Source organism: Neophocaena asiaeorientalis, unplaced genomic scaffold (assembly GCF_003031525.2).
Source record: "Neophocaena asiaeorientalis asiaeorientalis breed wild unplaced genomic scaffold, Neophocaena_asiaeorientalis_V1.1 scaffold293, whole genome shotgun sequence".
NCBI classification, from domain to species: domain Eukaryota; kingdom Metazoa; phylum Chordata; class Mammalia; order Artiodactyla; family Phocoenidae; genus Neophocaena; species Neophocaena asiaeorientalis.
The window spans coordinates 1,408,352-1,424,762 of record NW_020173920.1 but is presented as its reverse complement, the minus strand read 5'-3'; the positions used below and the strand labels follow the sequence as shown (position 1 = coordinate 1,424,762).

Below are 16,411 nucleotides of genomic sequence, written 5' to 3'. Positions count from 1 at the left end.
AGTATTGGCCTGTTCACAAATTTTTCCTGATTCCTGGATCAGTTAGGCAAGTAACAAAGCTCAGCAAGCAGTGGCTTAAACAATAAAGATATTTATTGACTCACTTAACAAGAAGATTGGAAGCCAGTGGCTTCAGGGCTAGTTTAGTGTCTCTGTGGCATCACTGGGGCTCTGCATTCTTCCACCTTTTCGTCTCACCATCCTTAGATGTTGGCCTTCATGGTTGTGCTTGTTGCTTATGGGACCCAGCTAGCTCCCATGTAGCTAGGCTTTATGTCTGTTTTCAGTGCAGGAAAAAAATGGAAGAAGAGGTACCAGCAAGCTTTTATTCCCACAAGTATGAACCTTTCATCAGGAAGCAAAAAATGTCCTGCAGCCCACCAGAAGGCTTCCTCTTATGCCTCATTGCTTAGAACTCTGTCTCATAGCTTTAGTAGAAAAGGACTCTGGGAAGGTGGATCTATGCCAAAAAGTTAGACAAATGGGCTTAGACTAGTTATGATTTTTTTTTTTAAGGTGGGCAGGGAAGAGCCAGGAGGAATGGGCTGTAGGGTAATCAAGCAACAAAGTCTGCCATAATCCCCCAGCAGGAAGCCGTTCTCCTTCAGTACATTTGCAGCTAAGAATATAGCTGCAGAGTGTAGTCTACCTGGGTTTGAATCCTGGCTCCACCCTTTCTTGTTGTCTGACTTTGGTCAAGTCACTACACTTCTCTGTGTCTCTGTTTCCTCATCTGCAAAATGATGATAATAATGGTACCTTATCTCATAGGGTTACTGTGAGCATGAAATGTAAACAGTGAAAAGCACATAGCACTTAGTAAATATAAGCTCTTATTATTATGCTATCTCTTGTGGTACTTACCATTCCTTACTTTGTGTCTAGCAATCATTTATTCATTCACTCTTTCCACAAGCATTTGTTGAACCTGTGCCATGTACTAGGGCATGATGTGAAAGGGGTAATAATAGCAGAGGGGTAGAGCTCACAATCTACAGGGAGAAAGAAGACAAGCGTTATAGTTACCTGGGTATAAATTTCTCTTTTTGCTTGCCATTAAACTATGGCAAGAAGTCATCTTACTAGCTATAACAACTGCTTTGTTCTATTAGGAGCTGGGTAAAGGTTTATTCAATTCTTAAATGTGAGAAGTAAGCCTGCCCACCCCCAGCAGATGGAGACAGTAATTTGATACTCGTGAAACAAGTTTGAGTGAGACCTTATCCTTACTTGCTGGGTCTCATGATCTCCTGCTAACAGGCAGAGGAGCTAATGTGGATAGCTTTAACACACTCCCTTTTATTACTTATGCATTGTGTGAATGCGTGTGTGTGTATATATGTATGTGTGTGTGTGTGTGTATATATATATATATATATGAATTATCTGAATGTCTGTCAGAAGAGCTCATGTGATGAAGTTTTGTTTTTTTCTTTAAGAAATGGTATATCATCAAGGCTTTCCTTTTGTTTCTCATTCTACATCTAATTTACAGTATACAGTGACAGGATGGACTATTTCTCAGTGCTTTCTTTGATTCCCTTTTCAGGGCATCAAAGTAATACAGGTCATCACATTTGTAGAATTGTAACAAAGCTCAAGATGTTGTGTAGAGCACTAATGTCTTGTGTGTGTGTGTTCATTTGTTTTGTACGAAGCCTGCTAAGATTTCCTGGACATAAGTTAGATTTTAAAACCTTTAATTGAATACCTATGATCCTGCCTTAGCTCTAAGGAGAACTACTGTTCTCTTGTTAATTAAAGAGGACAAAAAACCTTGGTCTGGGAAAGTAAAGGAACAGGTTTGGCTAGGTGATCCCTGAGGTTTGCAAGATGCTGATAAGATGGCTGTGTGAGTGTTTAACAGCCTGTCGGCAGATGATCAGTTTTTAGAGGAATGTTCAGACTAGCTGTTCTCTATGATTTCCATGGGCAGTGGACTCAGATGTCAATGATGGGTGGATTTTAGGAGACCACTATCTCTAGCAAAGTTCCTTGTAGAATCCTACAGAATTAACTCTTTCAGTTTCGCAAAGATACCACTGACAGACACCAAAACCAGTTCTAATTCTGTGGGACAGCTTGGGTCCTCATATTTTCCTCTTTGTTTCTTTCATGATAACTTATAAGATGGTCAATCTTTGTGACCACATAGGATGAAAAAAATGAATTTAACATAATCCCTCATGTGCTATGTATTATAAGTTATAACTTGGGCTCTATTCAAGGCTCAGTCTAACTCATGATGTAAAATGCCAGTCCAAAATGTTTTCAAAGGACATATCTTTTGTCATCTTATAAAACGTGTTGCAATGAGATATTTGTAGGTGAAGTTTGGAGGCTTATGTGAATAAGGCTGCAATGCACAGCCATTTGTTAAATGAATAGTTCAGGAGAATGGTAAAGGGAAGTAGCTGTGCCATGCCATGCTCTGCATTGTAAGGGGAGTTATATAATCCTAATGACAAATATAAGAGGAAGGAATTATTATTTCTAATCACTGAGGCTCAGATGGGGTAATTAACTTGCCCATAGTAGGTGTCAGAGCTGGGATTCAAATCCAGATCTGTCCAGCTACAAAACTGTGGCCCACATCCCAAATTTTACCTGTGTTCATGACTACGCAGTGATGTGCCAGGGTACACACAAGTCACATCGTAAGCATGGCATATCTTTCTGTAAGGTCAATACCATTTGGTAGTAGATAATTTTAAGTGTCATCTATATTAAATCACATACGGATGTTGATATGGAGTGAACTGCAGAATTTGGATGCTTTTACATTTAATTTACATATGAAATCCTTGAGGCGGACTACTTCAAGCTATGTTTCTGGATTCTTGAAACTGTTTCTCTCTCTTCTTCCAGAAGAGTTTCTTAAGTGGAAAAGTTTGAGAGGCCATGACCTATCACATGAAATCACCTTGGATTTGTCAGAGGCTCAAGTTGTTTTTCAAGCTAGATTGAAGCAGTCAATGCAGTAGTGCCTTATGAGGGTCTATGGAAGGCTGTATTCTGGAAACACTTAACCTCTGATTGTAAACGGTCACTCCTTTATTTTGCAGGAGGCCATCATTGAAAATAGAGCCCTGTGGATGATAATCAAAAGATGTTTTGGCTATCAATCAAGAAGCCAGTATCGGATATGGCAGAGGGCCTTGGCAAATGACCCCAGTTGGCCCCCCATAAACCAGACCTCCTTCTCTGACATGCCGGCGTGTGGCAGGGGAGTGTCTTATAGCAACCCGGTGTTTGAGAGCAACGAGGAGCAACTTTGAAGGCGATGTGATATCCAAGTTTATATAACATAGTAACGATGACAAAAGGGACCAGTTTCAGTGATTTGTTTTTAAGCAGTGAGACTCTTACAATATCAGCTAGAGTTTTTGGAATCAAAAACCTGCCCAATCATGGTGACAAATTAAAGTCTTTTTGATAAAATACTTTCTACAGAGCAGAACACTGCCCTAGGAGAGTGTTTTTCTCTCGGCTTCTGAAAGTATTAGAGGTGTTCAGTGATTCAAGAATGGTCCACGGATGGCAATGGGCCAAGAGATTGAGAGGCTAAAGGAGAAGGAGAGTACGTAGTCTTTCTTCTTAGATAATATATTTTTTAAATGAGTTGAGGGAAAGTAGCATAGAATTGTAAACATGTTAAAGATCATTTTTGAATTCTGATTTCATTGATGGAAAAACAAAGGCATGAGAGCCATCACGCCACTCTTCGCTGTCTGGTTTCCTTTCCTTTATGGTACTTTTCAGATTTGAGATGTTTCCTTCCATTTCCGGCCTTCCCCTAAGTATTAGTAAGGATAGGCTTAGCCGATGCTGCAGTAACAAACAGCTCCAGTATCTCAGTGTCTTAACACTCAAGAGCTTCTGTCTTGATCCGGGTGGCTCTTTAGAATAGCCCTCCTCGGAGTGGTGACTGCTCCAATCTGATGGCTCCACCGACTCAACACAAGGACTCCATGTATATTGCAATGGGGAAGGAGGATGGAAGCTCTTCAGTGTGTCAGAGTGGTACACGTCTCTCCCATCACTCACACCACACTAACCAGGGATTTGGCAAAGAAACTGGGAAGTACAGTCTCCTGTATTTAGGGCTGGTTTCACGGACATACAATCTGGCAGTCGCATAGGGTCTCATGCTCAGAAAGGTCCCATTGTTGGTTTAATGCTCTGCTATTGCCATCTTGAAAGTCCTTATTTTTAATAAGGGTCCCCCAAATTACATAGTTGGTCTGGCTTATATTCCTGGAATAGAAAGGAAGGTAGCGCAAATCAAAGAGCACTAGAAATGTCCACTAACCTCTGGCTCCTGACTCTGTGGACGTCTATGTTTTAGGAACCCCGCGTCTCGTGTGCCCAGTTCCGGGAACCACATCCCGTGTGCCCAATTCCAGGAATGTTTACTCCTCTGCTCCCTTATTTTTGAGAAAAGTTAGTCTTGTGCTACAACATTATATGTTGTCATTAACATAAGTCCTCATACAACGTACGCATTTCTTAAGCTTGAGCCTTTAGATTTCAGAAAACAAAAATTTCCCTTATTTTATCATTAGTACAGTTTGGTTATATTGAGCTCAGCAGACAGCACTGAATTCTAGGAAAACTTCCACAAATAGTATTTTAAAGCAAAAGCAACATTTTCATGACAAACATCAAATCCTAAGTGAATGTTCCGGGCAGGGAGTGAGTCCCTGGCTGGTTGGCTACTTAAGAGCATCTGCAGGCATTCCCTTACCTGGCTTAACTCCTGAGCGTGGTTCTGGAACATGGTGCAGATAATTCTGGAACCTGGTGTTTCTCAGCCACAAAGTTACCTTGTCATTTCTGGTTTTAAAACAGGGTGTGAAGAATCATTAGAGCAGGCTGCAGGATCTTTGTCTTAGTACAGAAAGAAATGTTTCCTTTGACAAAGTCAGCCTTGGCAGTGATATGGAAGCTCTGAATGTCTTTTTCTAACACTGATAGTTGTTCTCGTTTTTCGAAAGTTGTGGGCAGGGGCAAGCTGGAGATAGTCTGCAGCCTAGTGACGAGCAAGTGTGGGGTGCACCGTTCAGACTCTGAAAAGCCTCCCACCAAGTGCCATCACCTCCACTAGCCATCTGAATTACATAATCCTCCCGGAACTCAGACAAGGAAGGGCTTACCATCAGCATTTTACAGATGAGAAAGCTGAGATTCAGGGTGAGGAGAGCACACCCAGACCTTGGACACAAATCTTCAGCGAACCTGATGTTACCTCCAAATAATACCTCCTAATTACTAAGCTCCAACAGGGCAGGGGTGCATGGTGTGATCTCACAGTCAAACAAAGAGTGAATTTCTTTTTGCCAGGTGCAAGGAGGCAAGCCTTTGCTAATACCAGGGCCTTCTGTTCAAATGAATGCAAGGCATCCTGCCAGCCTTAGACTAGAGGTGTGTTAAAAACCAAACAAAACCCCAAACCACAGGTGTCTGTTTTTCTGCAATTCTGAGCTGCTTTTATCTTGATCTGAAGTGATTCCATCCTCAGCAAAGGGAACAGGGACGGAGGACTCTGGCTCCTCACCAGCCAAACAGCCATAAAACCTTGGCCAAAAGGGACTCATTCTAAAGATCGTTCTTGAGATGAACTACATCTTAGAGGCAGTGAGTGAAAGACCAGGAAGTGCTTAGCCTGGAAAAATGGGTGTTCAGGGGACGCCAGAATGGTAGTCAAACACTTGAAGGAGTTACCGTGAGAGAGAAAGCTCTGACCCGGGTCCGGTGGCACCACCAGTGGGTGAAGAGCACGATGGGAGCGGCTTCAGGCTGACACGAAGACCACTCCCCTAACAGTCAGCACTGCCAGAGGTGGAAGTTGGTGACCTCTGTGTGCACTCCGTGACATTGGTGGTTGCAGCAGATATTAAAGACCAATTCGCAAGGGAAGTCAAGTATCAGATGAAACTCAATTACCTGCAGGATTCCTTTCAGGCTTGATACACCCAGTGTCTCAGTCTCACGCTGTGATGTGAACCTTTTATGACTGCTGCCCACAGACTGACCTTGTGGGGGGCTAGGCTGGGGAGGTCCCGTGGTGAGGGTGCACAGGCTGATTGCTCTGTACCTTGGAAGGTGGCTTCTGATGGGACAGGAACCTAGACAAAAGTTGCACAGAGCGGGGCCCTGACTGCCAAACTGACAGCTGGGGGATACTTCTGATGTGAGTATTTTCTCAGAAAGAGGTGTTTGAAAATTTTGAGAAAAAGAACATGGGACAGTGCCCCAAACCCAAGGGCAGTGCTACCTGTGCCCGATATGCTTTCCCGACCAGGACTTGGAGGAGAAAAGGACATAGTCACCTGGTCCAAACCACTTGGGAGGGTCCCCTGTGTGTTTACTCCAAGGTATACGGCTCTTACCCATAGAGAAGAACCCTGACTCCAGGCTCGCCTTGCTAAATACGGAATGATGGAAATAGAGAATGGAAGTACGGCTGTGCCATGTACGTCCTTATGTGCTCACAGAAGTGTGCGTTACACACTTGCAGATGTGATGACTGGAAAAAGGGATTATATATTCAGAGGCTAGTATGTTGTTTATGTGATAATAATTTATTCTGTACGAAGGAGGCATGTAAAATCTATCATTCTGTTGTTCTAAACTCAGTCTCTCTTCCTCCGCAGTGGAGTCTTTCGTTCTGGATAATAAAATGGTGTGGTCTCCTCCATTATGCTGAGTCAAAACAACATCTTTACAAAGTCCCAGGCATTTCTAACACTGCAGATGCCATTATTCCCTGCTTTGTTACAGGACGTTACAGTCTCTAAAACACCTGTACACTCGTGCTTTTATTTAAGCCTCATAACAGTCTTAGGAGGAAGGCAGGGCAAGGATTACTATCCTCCTTCTTTTCGTGAGGTACCAAATCCTCCAAAGGCTTAGTAACTTGTCCAAGGACACACAGCTCGAGAGTGGAGGGGCTGGAGCTGCATTCAGACGTGGGACCTCTCTGCCTGCGAAATCTCTGCTGTGTCACTCTTCCATGTTGTTTTCCCCAGGATGTTTGCAGCACCGACAGTCAAGGAGGCAAGCAAGGCAGCTGTACAATGGATTGCCATCATGAGTATGAATTCCTCCAGAAAGAGTTGTTAGTTTTCCTAGAAGTTCTCTTGGACCTAACCATCACTCACAGAAGAGGTCAACTCCCACAGCTGAGAGAGTAAAATCATAAAACCAGAGATCTGTGAGCCTATGTCATGAGATCACATAAAGCTCTGGGTTTTGCCTTCAGTCTCCAGAAGCAGAAACCTGTATCTCTGCTTGAACTTTGCTCAGCCCCTACTTTGTTTTTTTTTGTGTGTTTGTTTGTTTGTTTTGCGATACGCAGGCCTGTCACTGCTGTGGCCTCTCCCGCCGTGGAGCACAGGCTCTGGATGCGCAGGCCCAGCGGCCATGGGCCACGGGCCCAGCCGCTCTGCGGCACGCGGGATCCTCCCGGACTGGGGCACACACCTGCGCCCCCCGCATCGGCAGGCGGACTCCCAACCACCGCGCCACCAGGGAAGCCCTCAGCCCCTACTTTGTACAGCTTTTTTTAGGGTTATATGAATTCTCTTGCGGCTTTGCACTATGCTCACTTCTTTATGCTTAAGAAATGGCTGCCACACAACACTGGCTGTCCTTTGGGTTCCATTAGACTTGTTAAAAGAACGCTCTACACTTTATCAACGAAATGACTTTCCTCAAAATTGAAAAAACATACAAATAAAAACAACAATGACAAAACACACCTCTCCTAGAGGTGTTGACAGAGCCTTAGGAGTGAGTCACCCTGGCATTCCCAAACATGTCAAGCTTGTTCCTTCCCTGGGAAGACTGCATTTGCCATCCTTTCTGCCTTGAATGCTGCCCCCACTCCCACCAACCCCTACCCTCCTGGCTGACTCCCTTCTCCTTCAGGTTTCAGCTCACTGGTCACTTCTTCAAAAAAGTCTGCCCTGATCCGACCACTTTATCCAAGGGTTTCCTCACCCCACTAGCTCGGTTTGTTTTCTACATAATACCTGAGCAACCCTTTAGGAGGCTGAGGTTGAAAAAAATCCCAATTGTTTGAGATCACGCACTTAGGAAATGGGTGACCTGAGTCTAAAATCCTAGTCTATAGGTTTCCAAATGAAGGTCCTTTATGTTTTTCACTCCTAGCCAGATTCTGCTAATCAAATCATCTAATCCACTAGGGAAAAGAATGTAACATGTTGTAGAGCATCCATGTTTGAATGTAGAGTACTCAAAGGGTTATCCAGACTCTCCCAGCTCTACTTCCTTGCCATCTCCTTTCGATTCTCTCTCCTTAGTGTTTCAGCTTCATGAAAAATCTGATAAAGCACTGGCCTGTGATAAAGGCTGCACACATATTGACTATGGAAACTCTGTTGAGTTTGAAGTTGTGGATAAGGGTGACAATGCTGCCAGAAGGTCTCACATACGTTGCATGTATTACGCACTGCACAACTCAAGGGGGCGCCCTTCACATTGTATCACAAGCCAAAAGTGGTGGTTCTGTGTGATATCAAGAAGGCTTTGTGGGTAAGTGAGGACTTTTCCTTGTGTAACCACAAACATGGGCATGCAATGAAGAGTCCCACCTGTCCCCCTCCAATCAGTTCTTAAATCCCTGCACGCTCTCTTGGCTGTATCTCTCCAGTAGAACTTCCTCTCCTCCAAGACGCTGGCCACCACCTGCCTGAATATAAGAATCTCTTATCTGGTCTCCCCAACTGAAGTCTCTCTTCTGGTTTTGCTTCCCAAGGTCCCTATGAATTTGATCGCCCAACTTGATCATGCCACGTCCATGGTCAGAAACCTTTCATAGTCTAAATTATCTACCAAATAAAATACACATTGTTTAGTAAGGAATTTAAGACTCTTTGCGCTGGCCACATCTGGCCTCATCTCAGACATTTCTCATCCTTGTACTCTATAATGCAACAAACTGTCATTTCCACACTCAGTAACTCACTTATTATTCCCAGCACTCTGTAATTCACTTATTCGCAGCATACAATAACCCCTTTCTCACCACGATACCTTTTCCCATGCTGTTTTCTCTATAATTATTACTCTTATCTTCATACATCCAAATCCCACCTATTTCTCAAGATCCAGTTATAATGCCACCGGATCTGCCAAAACAAATGGGAGACCTCTTTTATCTGCACACACAACACACTCTACATACCCATCCTTTGGGTAGCAGGCAGTTCTTTTTACCTTGTATTATCGTCCAGTAGTGTTTTAATTTCCTCCAATGCCTACACAACCCCATTTAACTAGGAGCACATTCTCTGAGGGTAGGGACCAAGTCTGATTCATTTCATTTTCCCACGCTATACGCAGCACAGGGCCATGGTTGAGTCTCCGCAAGCAGCTGTGGCATGATTGAATACAAAATATAATCACCGGGACATTTTGTTGATTTATTTCTCCTCCTTTGTCTGTGAACATCTGTTTTCCATTCAATACAAAGAAGCTTAACTAAAACATTAGGGCTATGAATAAAAACAACCAAATGTATAAACGTATAGTGATTCCAGTGTTGTGCTTTATGTGTATACATATACATATACATGGTTTGTATAGCGGGTGGGGGAGGTGCGCTGTGGAATTAGAAGAGCTAGGTATATGCTACAAAGACCATCTTTATATGTAGAGGACACTAGAGGTTTATTTGTGAGTGAAAAGGCTCTCCTAGAAAGGTACTCAACCCGAGGGAAGAGAGAATTGAGGCAAGCAAACTTTTTCGAAAACCAAACAATGGATATTAGGGAACAGGGGGAGAGTTTCAGTATAATTGGCTCTGTATTTTCCAATTTGTTCTCTGGTTTCACCCTATCTTTACCAACTTTTGCAGGGGCCCAAGGAACAGAAAGCTGTGATGAAAAGAGAGAGAAAGAGATAAAAAATAGAGATAGGGATAGAGATAAAGATGGAGAAAGAGATAGGGATAGAGACAGAGATAGGGGTAGGGGTAGAGATAGAGATAGAGATAGGGGGAGGGATAGAGATAGGAGCCCACTCTGTGGTCGGTGTGTCAGAGTGTGATAAAAGCACAGTGGAGGGAATCCACCTGTGGCCTCTGTCACTTTGCAGTGTTGCGACTGTGTGAGCACCAGAGGAAGACGCATTTTGCTACTGGCTGAGGGTGTCACACAGAGACCTATAAGTATTATAAACAGTCTGAGCACGTCTCCAAATGGCTAAGGGAGGTAGAAAGTGGCGAAAGAAGATGAAAAATGGGGAGGTGTGACTAGAGTGGCGTGCAATTTGGGGTCCCCTGCAACCAACCTTCAGGTCAGATAAAGCCCATAGAAGCCTCATGGAAGCAGCAGAGATCATCTTGGAGTGGTGCTCTGTGTGTCTGTGTGGGAGAGAAGAGCGTCCTGTCACCAGGAGCCCTACTGCAGTATTCCGTGGATCTTCTCAGTGATTCAGGAAAGACTTCAGCATGGCACTGCTTCTGTGATCCTGTTTTTGACTACGATAGGGAAACATAGGTTGTAAGGATAGGAGAGATACCTATCCAGGAGGTGAAGGTGCATTTCATGGAAGCATATGCAGGAACATTTAGGGGTAAAGCACTCTGAGAAAACAGCTCAGAGCCCCAAGGCCACGCCATGTTCCTGGTCTGCTCAAGAACTAGGCAAAGTGCAAGATAAAGTGGCTCCACAGCTGGCTGGATGCTTTTTCCTGAAAGCTGAGTCATTTCTCTCTTGACCCAGCTCAAGGTTAGCCTTGAGAATTGGATAAGGCCTTCTTAAATAGCCTCAAGAATTCAGCCACAATCCATGACTAATTAGAAGCTGGTTTGATCTGGGGACAGTTTTTTAGGTTCACATCCTCCCTAGAGGGATCCTGTAACCTATTTGGTCTGGATGCCAAGAGTCATACTTGGCAAAGGCCAAATATTTGTGTCTGCCCACACCTAACCCTAGCACAGCGGGTGTCCCAGGGCAAACTGGGTAGCTCAGGCCTGTACCTGGAGCCTGTGAAGGTAGGCAGAGCTGGCTTTTGGGGGTGTAGGAACAGCGATGCTAGCTGAGGTCATGTGCTCACATCGAGTACCCCATGTCTGACCTCATCATGTGGGCCACACAGCGCTCAGATAAAGTCAATCTCAAAAGTGTCGCTTTCGGGCAATGGCATATGGCAGCTAAGAGTATAAGCTTAGGAGTCAGGCAGGTCTGAGCTCTAACCCAGAATTCTCTGATTTGTGATTTTGAACAAATTAGTTACTATGTCTACATCTTAGTTTCCCTGGCTATTGGCATGAGCATATAATTTATTACCTCATTCATAACTGCAAAAATCAAAAGAGATTAAATGTGGCACATAATTTTTTCCCCTACGTCTCTCAAGCCTTTTTTTTTTTTTGGATAAAAGAACATTTCAAAATTTATTTTGGCATAGAGTAGATATTTACAAGGTTCTTAGCAAGGCAGGTGGGTAGCGTCCTCTGATCTGACCTTAAGACGTGACATCTGGTTTTAAGTGGTCAGAGAATTAAAGCTTCCAAATCTGCCAAGTTAGCAACTCTAGAAAAATCTGTAGGGATGGTGACTTAAGACGATGAATAATCAGTGAAAAAAAGGGAAGGTAATTCTTAGATAACAGAATCTTCAACAGTGAAGGCTTTAAAATGAAAGGAATTTTGTGTCCCCAGTTTTGTTCTGTGTCTTGTTGCATTTTTTTTTTTTTTGGATAAAAGAACATTTCAAAATTTATTTTGGCATAGAGTAGATATTTACAAGGTTCTTAGCAAGGCAGGTGGGTAGCGTCCTCTGATCTGACCTTAAGACGTGACATTTGGTTTTAAGTGGTCAGAGAATTAAAGCTTCCAAATCTGCCGAGTTAGCAACTCTAGAAAAATCTGTAGGGGTGGTGATTTAAGACAATGAATATTCAGTGAAGAAAAGGGAAGGTAATTCTTAGATAACAGAATCTTCAACAGTGAAGGCTTTAAAATGAAAGGAATTTTGTGTCCCCAGTTCATAGAGTAGATATTTACAAGGTTCTTAGCAAGGCAGGTGGGTAGCGTCCTCTGATCTGACCTTAAGACGTGACATCTGGTTTTAAGTGGTCAGAGAATTAAAGCTTCCAAATCTGCCAAGTTAGCAACTCTAGAAAAATCTGTAGGGATGGTGACTTAAGACGATGAATAATCAGTGAAAAAAAGGGAAGGTAATTCTTAGGTAACAGAATCTTCAACAGTGAAGTCTTTAAAATGAAAGGAATTTTGTGTCCCCAGCTTTGTTCTGTGTCTTGTTGCATGGAGACAACATTATTATGGTATGTAAGGCTTGCCGTGGTTTATGCCTTACTGAGAGTTTCTTTGCTCACTATAGCCTTGTATAGCAAGGAGTCCCTCAGGCTCACACACACACAAAAGTCTGTGTTGTCACGAGAAATCTGAGTCCCTCCAAAAGATGCCCCACTGATTCAAAAGCCAGGCACTTCTTTGTCAACAAAGACATCCAGGGCGAAAAGTCTGGAGGGCAATCTGCACTTGGCTCATTGGTAAGTCTTAATCACAGTCCCTGTTTATTTGGTTCTTACTGACATTAATGTGAAACATCAGCAATTTTGCTTCCAAGACAGAATCCATTGACTTAATTTTTTCACTTTTTTTTCAGTTGTGCAGTCAGAAATTCATTCATATGAGGAAGAGGCAGCTACTACCTATGGAAAAACGCCAGAGAAAGCAGTGGCCGGACTGATTGCTTTTTGGCAAAGGCTGAACTCAAGATTTACCAAGGGAAGCCCGTGTAAGTGTGACCTGAGGGGAAGTTACAAGTGCCAGAGCATTGCTGAGCCTGGAAACTGGAATTTCAGTTACCTTGTAAGGTATTTCAGAGAAAATTATACATATGCAAACACAAGGATGATGTATCACCATGTTGCTAAAACGGTGATTTCTTTTTTTTTTTTTTAGGGTTTACTCTTTTTTTTTTAATAGATCTTTTATTTTATTCCAATAGCATAATTTTTTTTTTTATGTGCCACATCTTCTTTATCCATTCATCTGTCGATGGACCCTTAGGTTGCTTCCACATCCTGACTATTGTAAATAGAGCTGCAATGAACATTGTGGTATATGACTCTTTTTGAATTATGGTTTTCTCAGGGTATATGCCCAGTAATGGGATTCCTGGGTCATATAGTAGTTCTAGTTTTAGTTTTTTAAGGAGCCTCAGTACTGTTCCCCATAGTGGTTGTATCAATTTACATTCCCACCAACAGTGCAGTAGTGTTCCTTTCTCACCACACCCTTTCCAGCATTTACAGTTTCTAGATTTTTTGACGATGGCCGTTCTGACTGGTGTGAGGTGATACCTCATTGTAGTTTTGATTTGCATTGCTCTAATAATTAGTGATGTTGAGCATCTTTTCATGTGCCTCTTGGCCATCTGTATGTCCTCTTTGGTGAAATGTCTATTTAGGTCTTCTGCCCATTTTTTAATCAGATTGCTTGTTTTTTTGATATTGAGCTCCATGATCTGTTTGTATATTTTGGAGATTAATCCTCTGTCCATTGTTTCATTTGGAAATATTTTCTATCACTCTGAGGGTTGTCTTTCCATCTTGTTTATGGTTTCCTTTGCTGTGAAAAAGCTTTTAAGTTTAATGAGGTCCCATTTTTATTTTCATTACTCTAGGAGGTGAGTCAAAAAAGATCTTGCTGTGAACTTTCCTGGTGGTGCAGTGGTTAAGAATCCTCCTGCCAGTGCAGGGGATATGGGTTCAAGCCCTGGTCTGGGAAGATCCCACATGCTGTGGAGCAACTAAGCCCATGTGCCACAACTACTGAGCCTGCACTCTACAGCCCACGAGCCACACTACTGAGCCCGTGTGCCACAACTGCTGAAGCCCATGTGGTCTAGAGCCAGTGAGCCACAACTACTGAGCCCGCGTGCTGCAACTACTGAAGCCCATACACCTAGAAACCTGTGCTCTGCAACAAGAGAAGCCACCACAATGAGAAGCCCACACGTCGCAATGAAGAGTAGCCCCCACTCACCATAACCAGAGAAAGCCCAGGTGCAGCAATGAAGACAGAACACAGACAATAAATAAATAAATAAATGGATAAATAAATAGAAAACAGTAAACTGATTAAAAAATAAAGATCTTGCTGTGGTTTATGTCAAAGGGTGTTTTTCCTGGGTTTTCCTCTAAGAGTTTTATAGTGTCTGGTCTCACATTTCAGTCTTTAATTCATTTAGAGTTTATTTTTGTGTATGGTGTTAAGGAGTGTTCTAATTTCATTCTTTTACATGTAGCTGTCCAGTTTTCCCAGCACCACTTATTGAAGAGGCTGTCTTTTCTCCACTGTATGTTAGCTCTTCTCCAAATGTTTGACAGAATTCACCTGTGAAGCCATTCTTGGCTCCTTTGTCATAAATTAGGTGACTATATGTGCATGGGTTTATCTCTGGGATTTCTCTCCTGTTCCATTGATCTATGTTTCTGTTTTTGTGCCAGTACCATACTGTCTTGATTACTGTAGCTTTGTAGTATAGTCTGAAGTCAGGGAGCCTGATTCCTCCAGTTCTGTTTTTTTTTTTTTCTTATGATTGCTTTGATTATTCGGGGTCTTTTGTGTTTCCATATGAATTGTAAAATTTTTTGTTCTAATTCTGTGAAGAATGCCATTGGTAGTTTGATAGGGATTGCATTGAATCTGTAGATTGCTTTGGGTAGTATAGTCATTTTCACAATATTGATTCTTCTAATCCAAGAACATGGTATATTTCTCCATCTGTTTTTGTCATCTTTGATTTCTTTCATCAGTTTTTTATAATTTTCTGAGTGCAAGTCTTTCGCCTCCTTTGATAGTTTTATTCCTAAATATTTTATTCTTTTTGTTGCGGTGGTAAATGGGACTGTTCCCTTAATTTCTCTTTCGGATTTTTCATTGTTAGTGTATAGGAATGCCAGAGATTTCTGTGCATTTAGATTGTTTATTTGAGATATTTCTTGTTTCTTGAGGTGAGATTGTATTGCTATAAACTTCCCTCTCAGAACTGCTTTTGCTGCATCCCATTGGTTTGGGGTCATTCCATTTTCATTGTCATTTGTTTCTATGTATTTTTTTATTTCTTCTTTGATTTCTTCAGTGTTCTCTTGGTTATTTAGTAGCACACTGTTTAGCCTCCATGTTTTTGTGTATTTTACAGCTTGGGTTTTTTTTCCTGTAATTGATTTCCAACCTCATAGCATTGTGGTCAGAAAAGATGTTTGATACGATTTCAACTTTCTTAAATTTTCTGAGACTTGATTTGTGCCCCAAGATGTGATCTATCCTGGAGAATGTTCCATGTGCACTTGAGAAGAAAGTGTATTCTGCTAATTTTGGGTGGAATGTTCTATAAATATCAGTTAAATCTATCTGGTCTATTGTGTCATTAAAACTTGTGTTTTCTTGTTTATTTTCTGTTTGGATGATCTGTGCATTAGTGTAAGTGGGGGTATTAAAGTCCCTTACTATTATTGTGTTTCTGTCAATTTCCCCTTTCATGGTTGTTAACGTTTGCCTTATGTATTGAGGTGCTCCTATGTTGGGTGCATAAACATTTATAATTGTTACATCTTCTTCTTGGATTGATCCATTGATCATTATGTAATGTCCCTCCTTATCTCTTGTAACAGTCTTTATTTTTATTTATTTTTTTTTTTTGCGGCACGCGGGCCTCTCACTGTTGGGGCCTCTCACGTTGCGGAGCACAGACTCCGGACGCGCAGGCTCAGTGGCCATGGCTCACGGGCCCAGCCGCTCCGCGGCATGTGGGATCTTCCCAGACCGGGGCACCAACCCGCGTCCCCTGCATTGGCAGGCGGACTCTCAACCACTGCGCCACCAGGGAAACCCAACAGTCTTTATTTTAAGGTCTATTTTATGTGATACAAGTATTGCTACTCCAGCTTTCTTTTGATTTCCATTTGCATGGAATATCTTTTTTCATCCCTTCACTTTCATTCTGTATGTGTCCCTAGGTCTGAAGTGGGTCTCTTGTAGATAGCATATATATGGGTCTTGTTTTACTATCCATTCAGCCAGTCTGTGTCTCTGGTTGGGGCATTCAATCCATTTACATTCAAGGTTATTGTCAATATGTGTGTCCCTATTACCATTTTCTTAATTGTTTTGGGCTTGTTTTTGTGGGTCTTTTTCTTCTTTTGTGTCTCCTGCCCAGAGAAATTCCTTTAGCATTTGTTGTAAAGCTGGTTTGGTGGTGCTGAATTCTCTTAGCTTTTGCTTGTCTGAAAAGCTTTTGATTCCTCCATCAAATGCAATCCTTGCTGGGTAGAGTAATCTTGGTTGTAGGTTTTCCTCTTTCATCACTTTAAATAAATCCTGCCCCTCCCTTCCGGCCTACAGAGT

The 16,411-nt window shown here is 42.4% G+C and overlaps 1 protein-coding gene across 1 annotated transcript in view; it reads left to right on the top strand.

The window, feature by feature from the left end:
- The window catches only part of ATP13A4 (ATPase 13A4), a 60,703-nt gene extending 57,425 nt beyond the window's left edge, over positions 1 to 3,278 (top strand). Inside the window, exon 24 of the mRNA XM_024752117.1 lies at positions 3,066 to 3,278. Coding sequence (XP_024607885.1) covers positions 3,066 to 3,278 — 213 coding nt within the window. The remainder of the gene's footprint in view (positions 1 to 3,065) is intronic.
- Positions 3,279 to 16,411: the final 13,133 nt, after the last annotated feature.